The sequence below is a fragment of the Rhamphochromis sp. 'chilingali' genome (assembly GCF_963969265.1).
Source record: "Rhamphochromis sp. 'chilingali' genome assembly, chromosome: 17".
Lineage (NCBI taxonomy): Eukaryota > Metazoa > Chordata > Actinopteri > Cichliformes > Cichlidae > Rhamphochromis > Rhamphochromis sp. 'chilingali'.
The window spans coordinates 24178267-24190421 of NC_137944.1; the positions used below are offsets into that span (position 1 = coordinate 24178267).

At 39.8% G+C, this 12155-nt stretch overlaps 1 protein-coding gene across 9 annotated transcripts in view; it reads right to left on the minus strand.

Moving 5' to 3' along the window:
* Positions 1-11036, minus strand: part of LOC308384413 (sodium bicarbonate cotransporter 3-like) — a 57628-nt gene extending 46592 nt beyond the window's left edge. For 7 of the 9 annotated variants that reach the window (XM_080862967.1, XM_080862971.1, XM_080862970.1 and 4 more), the window contains exon 1: positions 10889-11036. In XM_080862967.1, coding sequence (XP_080719093.1) covers positions 10889-10930 — 42 coding nt within the window. In that variant the 5' untranslated portion in view covers positions 10931-11036. Of the gene's footprint in view, positions 1-1764; positions 1816-10888 lie in introns of those variants that run through there. The other 2 variants (XM_080862972.1, XM_080862965.1) reach the window with 1 other exon arrangement.
* Positions 11037-12155: the final 1119 nt, after the last annotated feature.

The following is a 12155-nucleotide window of genomic DNA, read 5'->3' on the forward strand; positions in this document are numbered from 1 at the left end:
TACATATACATATATATATATATATATACACATATATATACATATATATATACACACATATATATATATACACACACACATACATATATACACACACATACATATATATACATACACACATACATATATACACACACATACATATATATACATATATATATATATATATATATATATACACACACACATACATATATACACACACATACATATATATATATATATATATATATATATACATATATACATACACACACATATACATATATACACACACATATACATATATACATATATATATATATATATATATTAGGGGTGCAACGATACACAAAATTCACGGTTCGGTTCGGTTCGATACTTTGGTGTCACGGTTCGATATTTTTTCGATACAAAAAAAATGTTCATGCCTTTTTAATTTGTCATTTATTAAAATTATAAATATATATTTTAACTCAAAAGTACAGTTTTTAAATTTAACCCTAACCCTTGTGCGTGTTTTTTATTTTGACAGCGAATGCGCACCTGCGGACCACTTATGTGCAGCCCTGGTTATTTAGCTCGTCATATTGCAGCCACAGAAATTATTTTGTCCATGAAACCATAAAGCTGCACTTTCTTTTTGCCTTATAGTCTGATTTGTCATAACTTCTCCTGCTGCTTTTACACACACACTCACATAAGCTCAGCGATTCTCTGCGCGATCAACCTCTCACATGTTTAAGCTTGCTGCAGGAGATTTCACTTGTCATGTTTGCATAGTAAGCTAATGATTAATAAGACGATGTCAGAGGAATTGGTGCACAAATTATCATCACTCACCAATCAGTACTGTCGCTCTCTATACACAGTTCGCACGATTGCAAAGTGAAAGCAAAAAAACAAGCGCAAATTCAAACGCGACTTCAATATGTCACATATTGACAGTGGCTCACCGATGCCAATGACATAATTACCCAGCTACATTTCTGAAAGAATGCAAAAGCATTGACATATATTTTTCCTTCCTACAATAGCCCGACGGGCAGGGAAGAGATAGATTTTGGTAGCCCGACTGAAAAATATATATACATATATATATACACACATAATAAAAATAAATAAATAAATAAAAATTAATGTAAATATAGTCTCTCTGTATCATAAATGCTTTCCTCCCTCTGTGCATCCAACCCAGTTTAACGACCCCCTTTTTACTAATTGCTCAGAGTATCATTTTTTGCCATATATGCTTTTATCCAGATTGCGGAAAACCAGCATTTCAATTAATTTCCCTTCAGTCAATAAACATTATCTCTATTGACAGCATGCTCCTTGTTTGGATCCTGCTACCTCCTCCTTTCCCTGACAGTACTTTTCCTCTCTCCTCTCTTGCTTCCTATTCTCCTTGTCCCGCTCCTTAAAGCAGCCATGACTGTCTGTCTTTCTCTCATTCGTGCTGCTTGAGGCCATTAAAACAGTAGGAAGGAAATAATTCCATTTCAAGAGGCATATCTCATGAGATAACAGCCGCTTGCCCCCTCAAACACCTTATCCCTGTCATCCTCACACCTCTGCCTTTCTCATTCTGGTCAAATGTACGGACCACCTGCCCCATTCATTTGCACAGACCACAACACCGCTGCACCGCAGAAGAACACAACCAGAAAAACCAACATCAATACAAACACACAGCATAAATGCAGCAAATTCAGAGCTGCTGGATCAAGAGCATACGGTGACAGTAAGGAACACAAACACAAATACACACAGGATCAGACGTACCGTGAGCACATGTTCCCCTTCGTTCTGTTCATCCATTTAGACTAAAACATCCACAAAGCAAAGGCACCAGGGATGTTCACCAGTTCCTTCTGTCTGGCGTTATCTATGCTATAGAAGGAGCTACGCGCGGCGGTGTCGCACTCGTCTGTTCCCTCTTCCTCGGCTCATCTCTTTATACAGAGGGAGGAAGGGAGAGAGGAAGCGAGCTGCTTCAGAACACACAGTGCTCTGCTCTACCCTGTCAGCCCGCTCTTTGCACAGCAGCCAATCCCACCATGCCTCTATGAATATTTTATTTGCCCAGCCAAGAGCTTAAAAACACACTCACACACCATCACACAGAGGACACATACACACATTTCGAGGACATACAAATGCTCACCCGCTGAGGTATTCAGGTCACAAATTAGGAGACACCACCAACACAGATAAATAGAAACAAGCACACGTGTGGGCTCGGCATTCCTCACTGGGTGCAACGGACTGAAAAAGGGCAAACTGCTGTGTATTCAAATCATCGAGATTCCAAATGCCTTTGACATTCAAAATCCTTATCATAGCTTCAAGGTTGGTCATGTTTTTCAACAACCTGTAATTTAGCAAGGAACTGTGACCCATTTGTTCCTTGTATATAACAAACGTGCTTATGATCAGGGCAAAAGACCATAATTCTGCAACCTGAGCAGCAATAAAAGGGTCTATTTTTTAATTCAAGGAAGCCCCCAGGATCCCTATCCACACCAGAGATACCCTATTAAAAGTTTAAACTAGACTAACCAGAAAACCATAATGGCAAAGTGAAGCCAAACTTAAAATTAAATTATGTATCATAAAAAGGGATTTAAAGTACACATGAAAGCAAATAGAAAGAGTGACATCTAATGGCTGAACCTACACTGAGTTGATGTTAAGGGAAATGAGAACATGAGATTTTGCAAAATTGAACTCACAGCAACATCCAGCAGTGTCACGCAGCATAATCGTTTTTAGGAGAGGCATAAGCTTAAAATCTTTCAACAAGTAACATATATTCTTATATTAGAGTTGCCATAATTATTTAACTGTTTGGTACCTGCAAAAGACAAAAAGAAAAACACCCACCAGTTCCCAGTTCTTGAGGAAATATAAACAGCACATTTATGACATTTAGGTCTCCTGTTCAATTTATTTTTAAGGTAAACACCTAATTAGCCAATTATATAGCAGCAGGTCAATGCATTTAAGAATATAGGCATGAAGATGTGGTCTAGATGTAGCGCATCAGAACGGGGAAGAAAGGTCATTTAAGTGACTTTGAATGTGGCATGATTGTTGGTGACATTCTGAGCTGAGCATTTTCAGAAGCTGCTAATCTGCTGGGATCTTCCTTCACAACCATTTCTAAAGGTTAACAGGTAGTGATCGTAGAAAAGAAAATATCCAGTGAGCGAGCTGACAATTATTTGTTCATGGCAGAGGTCAGACAAGAGTGGCCAGGTTGCTTTGAGGTGATAGGAAGACAAAGTAACTCAAATAACCACTCCACTCATTACAACCAAGGTGTGCAGAATAGCATTTCTGTTAAAACTTGAGGCAGATGGGAAGAAGGCAGCAGAAGACCACACAACAACTAAGAACAGGAAACTGAGGCTTCACAGTTCAGATGGGCTTACAAAAGCTTAACAATAGAAGATGTGAAAAACTTACTGACATCTAGATGGCAGGTCAACAGATCAGGCTGCTGCTGTTAGTGTAATGGCCTGGTTATATTTTCTTGGCACATTTTGAGCCCCTTAAAAGGTGGTCAGTTAGTAGTAAACACAACAGCCTACCTGAGCATTTTAGTTAACTATGTCCATTCCTTTTTTGCCACAGTGTACCCATCGTCCGATTGCTGCTTCCAGGAGGATAACTCACCATGTCACAAATCAAACGATCTTAAACTTATTTCTTGAACATAATGAGTTCACTGTACTCAAATGGCCTCCACAGTCATGAGATCTCAATCCAAGAGAGCACAGAAGAGGTGTAACAGGAGATTCAAATCATGGAAATTCTCTGAGGAATCTGTGTTTTCAGCATCTGATTGAATCTGTGCCACGAAGAATTAAAGGTGTACCTAATAAATTCTCCAGCTGTATTTGTCATTTCTGTGTCACATGTTAAATGTTGAACATTTCTGCCTGTCATGGCATTGCTTTCTACGCCCATGTCAGCTTTACAACTGTTAGGAGCTGACTGGTCACTCTATTAATCACTTATCTCACTGAATTAAGAAAAAATAGCTTCTTACTCTTTTCAAGTGTGAGAACATGTTTTTGTTTTGTTTTTTTCAATTCTATTCAAATGCATAAAATTATCATATAAAACAGTTACTTTCCTTGCTAGAAAGTTCAAGAAAAATGTCGAGGAGACATTCAAGACAGCCTGCCCAACTTTCATTTTTGTGTTCCTGTTCACCCTAGATTAGATTGCCAGCCAACAGTAAATGGAGTGGTGCCTATATACTGCATTTCTCCTGGAACTGGGGACTAAAATCACTTTTTACTACAAGCCTCATTTACCCAGTAACATACAGTTTTCAGTGCTTAAAATGCTGTTTTTTTGTGTCAGTTTAAAAACACAAAATGTGAAAGAATTTGATTTTCTACTACAGATAAATGCAAAAGGCATCAATTAATTCCTATGCTAATCAAGACTACAAAGTCTAAGCATACTGCTTACTAAAAGAGAAAAGTAAATAAAAAAAAATCAAATCCCCACACTGACTAAATCAAAGGAATATTTGGGACTGTTTTTCTTGGAAATCTTCAGGTTTACTATCCATTAAAATTATTCATTTTCCTGTCGGTTTGTTATGGAATCACCTAATTTCTTTAAGCTTTTCTATGATTTCTGCTTCTAAGAAAGAAAGAACCTCTGAGACACAGCATTTACTCAACCCAGGGTAGTGCTGGATCAGGAAGCTTAGCTGGATCAAGCTGATCTAAGAGCCAATTTTAGACCAGTCTACCACTCAAGACCAGTGGAACAAGTCTTTGTGATCCTGACCCAAGTAGGCAATTCTTTTTTTCTTTCATTCTTCATTCTATCCTTCCTTTCTTTCTCAAATCCTTCTAACTATAACAGGATGGCAAACACCCCTGTCATCACAGGGTGCTTGGTCTGAAACATTATTTAGGTGGACTGTACAAGTAAAATCTACATGAATGCCACGACCCAAGGTTTCCAAGCAGAACACTGCATTACAATAGATCTAACAGGTGATCATTATTAATAACTTCATCTATCAGTAGTTTTGAAGTTGATCAGTGCAGTCAATAAACAAAAACAGAAATCGGGGTGGTAATAATAGCACATTTGGATTTATTAGGCACAATATTCAAAATGGACGAGATACAAAAAAGGGAAACCCCAATGGTCTAAGTTTAGTTTGTAGACAATTTGTGGTTGATGTTTTTGTGTTGTTGTTTTTTTTCCTCAATAAATATGTTTATACACTTCAAGACATTTAAACTATCCATCCATCCATCCATTCGCTTCCGCTTATCCTTTTTCAGGGTCGCGGGGGGCACTGGAGCCTATCCCAGCTGTCATAGGGCGAGAGGCGGGGTACACCCTGGACAGGTCGCCAGTCTGTCGCAGGGCCAACATACAGGGACAGACAACCATTCGCACATTCACACCTAGTGACAATTTGGGTTAACCACTTAACCTATCCCCACTAAGTGCATGTCTTTGGACGGTGGGAGGAAGCCGGAGTACCCGGAGGGAACCCACGCAAACACGGGGAGAACATGCAAACTCCACACAGAAAGACCCCAGCCTGATGTTGGAATTGAACTCAGGACCTTCTTGCTGTGCGGCAACAGTGCTAACCACCGTGCCACCGTGCTGCCATACATTTAAACTATTGGTATAGTATTTATAGCTCTGCTATGATACAAAGGACTTACAGCAAGAGATCCTCTGTTTAAATCCACCAGCTGTGTAGAGTTTGTGTTCCTGTGTAGAGTTTGCATGCTCTCTACAGGTATTCTGGCTTCTTCTCACAGTCCAAAACCATGCATGAGTTATTTTAATTTGGCAGCCCTAAATAGGCCATAGGTGTGAATAGGGCTGCCACAAACTATTATCTCAAAAATAATCGGTGATTAGTCGACTAATCAGATCACGCATCCATTGGACGTAAAACGTACAGCTTATTGCACCAGCACGCATCTGCCCTTATATAACTATCATTAGCTTACAGCTTGAAGTGTTTAAGGTATGTGCTAATTAAAAATAAAGACAAGTTTGGGGCGACCATGGCTCAGGGGGTTGGGAAGCGTATCTGTAACCGGAAGGTCGCCGGTTTGATCCCCGGGCTCTCTGTCCTGGTCGTTGTGTCCTTAGGCAAGACTCTTTACCCTACCGCCTACTGGTGATGGCCAGAGGGGCCGTTGGCGCGATATGGCAGCCTCGCTTCTGTCAGTCTGCCCCAGGGCAGCTGTGGCTACAACCGTAGCTTGCCTCCACCAGTGTGTGAATGTGAGAGTGAATGAATAGTGGCATTGTAAAGCACTTTGAGTGCCTTGAAAAGCGCTATATAAATCCAATCCATTATTATTAAGTTGATAGTTTATTAAATTTTAATGACATTTGCAGATTGTTTCGGTGGAGTTTAATAAACTCTGCTCCTTGCTATCTAAAATATAACAGGACACCAGAGTATATTCTCGAACATCTCACACTTCTGAAAATCAGTTGTCTGCTTGACGTTTATTCGGCTGTGTAAAAACTATAACTTTATTTCTCAGCCAAACCGATTTACTCAGGAACAAATGAAATACTAAAAAAAGCCAAACAATAACATTTTTAAGTTATCTAAGTGACTTATATTACATGTTTAACCTGAGTAGTGAAAGACAGCGGTGGGTTTGAAAACAATTAGCCGGGAGTCTGGTGTTCTCGGGCTCTAGTGAGCCTTGCCCCCGGCTAGCTATCAAGCTGGTGAGTAACAGACGTCTCCAAAAACGTCGGAGCGCTTTTGAAAATATGTGGTGTCTTGATAAACTGAGCAGATATTTGAGGTTTACACAGCTACATTCTCGCCTGAAAATAGGTTAAACTTTATTTTGTGACCCAGAAAGAATAATAAGAGTAATATTAAAACTAACTAGCTGTCGCCATTGTTGACAAGTACGCTGCACCGCGCTATGAATTCTGGGACACAGCTTCTTCTTCTTCGGGATTTAACGGCAGCTGGCATCCTTGTACATGCAGTGCTGCCATCTCCTGTTTCAGTCCATTATTACACTCTTAAATCCTACTACTTATTCCTGCAGCTTTTGGGATCTTACAAAGCTTCAAACGATGCGTCGACTATTAAATTAGTCGTCAACAATTTTAATAGTCGACGTAATCGTGTCTAGACGACTAATCGTGGCAGCCCTAGGTGTGAATGTGAGTGTGAATGATTATCTATCCTGAGATATCCTCCCTGTGATAGACTAACTGGCAACCTGTCCTTTAGGGCTGGGCCATATCATACCGTTCATGGTAATACCGGTATAATGTTGGGCAACGATAAGAAAATTAAATATTGCGATAGAATATGGGTAAAACGCGCATGCGCAGTGCCTTTGTTTTCATATGCACATGGCGGAAAAAGGCATGGTGGCGACGAAGAATGAGAAGGGCGAAAGCGGATCATTGAATGAAACAGATGAACCGAATTGGTTTGTAAAAATGCTGCAAGTTCAGTGGTTTGGAACTGGTTTAGCTTTCGTCTGTCAGATACACAACAAAGCACTATTTTTGGTAGAGCATGCTAGTGGGCCGTCATTATTACCATGTTAATGAATTAATACGGCACACTTAACTCATTCACTGCCAGCCATTGGCAGTGGATGAGTTAAACCCATTGACTCATTCACTGCCATTGACGGCTATAGACGTCAATGGCAGTGAATGAGTTAAAATCAATCCTTTGATTTTTCTGAAAATCGACAGTGCCCTTTATAATCCCGTGTGCCTTATGTATGAATTCTGGTTGTGTTTACTGACCTCGAAACGATTTTATGTCGTACACGGCACTCGAAAATCTGTCAAATGTTTTAGTACGACTTTACTAAGCTACGAACCCGCACCGCTTGATGGATTGTCGGAGCATTACGGCTACCGTAGGCAGGAGCCTCACGGAGTGATACGTACTGTGCTTCAACATAATATTACTGTATTGTGTGTGTATAACCTCTTTTTAAGTTTTGTGGATATTATACATGGTTATGCTGAGGATATGTCGGCCAATTTCCATTGGAAATGCCTTTTGGTTAAACTGTCAGCGAGGAATTTGCATTTGCACTGTTAAATTTTTATATAACTTTAATGGAAAAAACAGCTGCTTGTTTAAGTGAAAATACATTGATGGTGTTTTTTGCACTAATAAAGTTGTGGAGTTGTAAAGTATTTTGTCTAGTGTCAATTATATCGTCAGTTATATCGTTATCGCAAATTTTCAAATGTATATCGTGATAAATATTTTTGGTCACATCGCCCTGCTCTACTGTCCAGGGTGTACCACATCTTTCACCCAATGACAGGTGAAATAGACTCAAGGCTATATACTCATGATAAAGATCAAACATGCAAAATATAGCCAATCATAAAATTATTCTGCCATAAAAATAAAAACATTCTCTAGCACTGAGGCTGGTCAATTAAACATGAAGTAAAACCCATGCAAAGGCCTCCCTATAAATACCACAAACACTGCCTGAGAAGAAACTAGCTTATCAGCAGAATATATTACGACACCAACTGTCTGCCATCTAAAATCCAGTTTTGTGATCCCTTCCCAGACGCCTTAACGCCCACTCACATCCTGGGCCTTTTGACCTTAGTAAATCACATGATAGGGTGAGGCTAGGTTTCACAATGGGTTCACCCAAAACCTTGACTGATTGTGACCCGCACCTGTTTTCACACCTTGGCTCATGTGATTAGGTAGAGGATCAATGGGACACTCCCATAGGCCTTAAAATCTGGAACTCTCCCCTGATTGCTCTTAGAACTGAAGAAGCTTCTCAGATGAGAGGTGAAATGTCTTTAAGGAAACTTGGAGAAGTCCAGACGCTTTTCTTTCCAAGATCCTTAGACGTTAGCCTAGCAAACGTAAGTTCAATTGGTTCAACCAAAAAAAACCATCCAACACTGGACAGACTTAGCACGACAAAGCTACCTCCTCATTCAGAGGAAGCTAATGGCTAAGTCACACAAGTAATAATAGGACAGCAAACTCCTTACAAAGAAACAATTTCAACTTGTGCTGACTGAAGTTTGATGGTATTACACACTTTTTGCTGTTTTATCAGAAGTAGAATGCATGTAATTGCCAACTTGACCGTATTCAATCACACCGATGTCAGACTGGTAGCAGACTGGCTGTCCTAAGGCAACATTTATGGCTGGTTTTAGTGACAGTGTTTGCATGCAGGACAATCTCTCTTTTCAGTAAAAGTAAATAAATAACTGAAGTGAGACGAACTCATCCAATTGGATAAAACATACTGACAAAGTCTAACTTTGAAGACATAATTTGCAGTTTAAAAAAAAAAAAAAAGTTGATTGCAGTATATATTACTTCAATAACCCTCATATTGCAAAATGTTTAAAATTAGCAATAATATCGTATCCTGAGTGAAGCATTGTGATAGCATCATATCGTGGGGTGTCTTGTTATTCCCAAGTCTACTGTATATGACAAACTCAAGAGAATAATGACCGCTCTGTGCCAGAACATAGAATGTGTGCATACTTTGCGGGACTCTAACAGCAAGTCGTTTTAACTAAACAAACTAAACAATTGCTAAGTCTTCAGTCGCAGTTAAATGAGATTATCACTGCTTAAGCACATTTCAATAAGCCTCCCAACAATAGCAGGGGTCAAACAGCAAGCCTGATAATACCATGAGCAGCTTGTTGAAACAGATTCATGCATTTAATCATACAGATGGTAGCTGAACCGAACACACTGCCCGACTCAAAGCTCACCAATGGTATGTTCTTGAGATTGGTCATGTAAATATGTAAGCACACAAAGGGGCCTAGTGTCAGAGCACATTCTGACCTCCGTGTCTAGGAAAGAAGTGCGCATATAGCTGAAAAGTCATTCTCACTGTACGGCTAGTGTGGTTGAGCTTCCTCACTTGCACGCACACTTTCTCACGCGCACAAACATGCATGCCACATAAAGACAGAAGTGGGACCCTACACCAGCCATGACGTCAGTCACCCTGCCTGCATTTTAAACTTAGCTCTTTTTGGGAGGGGGTCTTGAAAGCAGCACTGTGTGTTTGATGCGCTTATCATCCTCCTATCTTTAACACCAACAGATGTGCGACTTTAGCTTGTTCTCGCCCACAACTGCGTTTAAACATCAAATAGTCGAGAGGTGGTCCTGACTCTTTTGACGCTGTGCATTTTTTTCCTTTCACTTACGTGTTTATTTTTTCCTGTCGAGCTGCACCTTTACAGTAAGCTTTAGCAGCATTTCCTGACACGGAAACATCACAGCAGAAAGCGGCTTTCTATTCTGGGGGCATTTGATATGCAAACGAGGTTTTATTTCTGTAGACGTGCTAGCGGCAGATGTCCTCGCTTGCGGAGCTGGGGCACATAGCTTCATTTTAACGGGCAGGTTAACTTGTTGAACGTGAGAAGAAAAATGCACAACTGCCTGTACAGTCACCCGTCATCAATTACAAGCATGATAAAGTAGCCTTATGCTTGTAACCATATAAATATTCTGTTTCATAAAGTAAGCCACTTTGGCAACAAAGTAACTGATTTAGTCAATTTTTTTATATCATTTGTTCTTAATAACGGTAATAAGTTAACCGAGCAGGCCAATTAAGTCAAAGCAAACCAATTCCAGCTATGCGAATAACAACCGGGATGGTAAATAACTTTCTAAGAGAACCTGCAGCTTCGGCATGTGACACAAATAGAAAGCCGGCTAACAATAGCATTCGCCGGATGGTGCCTCACTGACTCCCACGCATCCCTGATACTTGTAGCGCTACCTGGCAAACGAGGGGCAAATACGTACAAAAGAGCCGCACAGTTACAACGGACGTCTGGGTCGTGCTGTGCGGGTACTCACTGCTCTCAACAGGGGCCTCATTTGTTCCGAAGGACAGTCCATTTTCACCTGGTTAGTGTTTTCTGCCAGCTGATAGTTGCGGTAAGTGGGAGCCTTTGCAGTTTTCCTACGAACTGGGTAAGAAACGCCTCTGAAGTGATCGACAGCGACGTGTTTCCAATTGACTTTCAACGCCCGGCATTCTCGACCAATTAAAATCCAAAAGGAAACAACAAGGGTGGGGTCTACTCCTCTGACGCGTGAAGTCCCAAACGGACCTTTTCTTATGTTTTACCTCGTCAACCCTGCTGGAGAGTAGAGGATGATTATACTCAGAATTAGACTTAATAAGGGCACTGAAAGACAGGAGAGAGAAACTGACACAGTATAAGTCAAGCAGCCCATATTTGATTGGTTAAAAGGTGAGATGGATCCATTTCACATTTGACATTTTCTTTTGTACTGGGTCTAAGTTGGACAAACAAAAAATATGTAAAGTAAATTCAGTTGTATTGTTGTATTATATACATGATTATATTTAAATTATATTTCTTCCAAATTTAAAGTGTTTTTTCCTTTTGTTATATATTGTTATTTTTATAGGTTATGCTATACACTTTGCCGCTTTAATAATGTGAATTTCCTAATTATGAATCAGGCTTATCTTACTACTATCTTATCTAATAGAAAAAAACATTCAAAGAAATAGTGTTTGAAGTGCACGCTGATTTATAAAACTAAACATGCTTGGGAAAACACAAAGTCAAACAGTTTCATCATCACCTGTATGTTTCTGGTCATTCTAAAAGTAAAAGAATATAAAGGGATAAGAACAAGCCGATATTTTTCTGATTAAATAACGTAAGCTCAGGCTTCTAAAACCATTAATCTGTAACAATCATGTAGTAAAGGCTAAGAAAAAGTTTAAATTTGTACCATCCTCTTACATATAAAATTTGACTGTGTGTTTTGAGCGAGGGATGCAGCCTTCTCCGGGCTAGCCAGGGAATTTCACATGGAGCCAGTGAAGTTCCTGAAGGACAGAGGTGATGTGTTGGTGGTGTCAAGACACTGGGTCTGTGACCCAGTATTTTGAGTTTATTTTGTCTGTCTGATTTCTTGTGATGTATTAGAGTAATGGTAAGTTCTAGTGTTATTATTACAATGTCTTAATTGGGTTTTGTTTAAAGTTTCATCCATGCTCCCTTGTTTATGTATCCTTTTGATTCCTGTGTAAGTCTCTTGTCCCCCATGTATGATTTTTAGTTATGTCTGTCCCTTGTTCCCC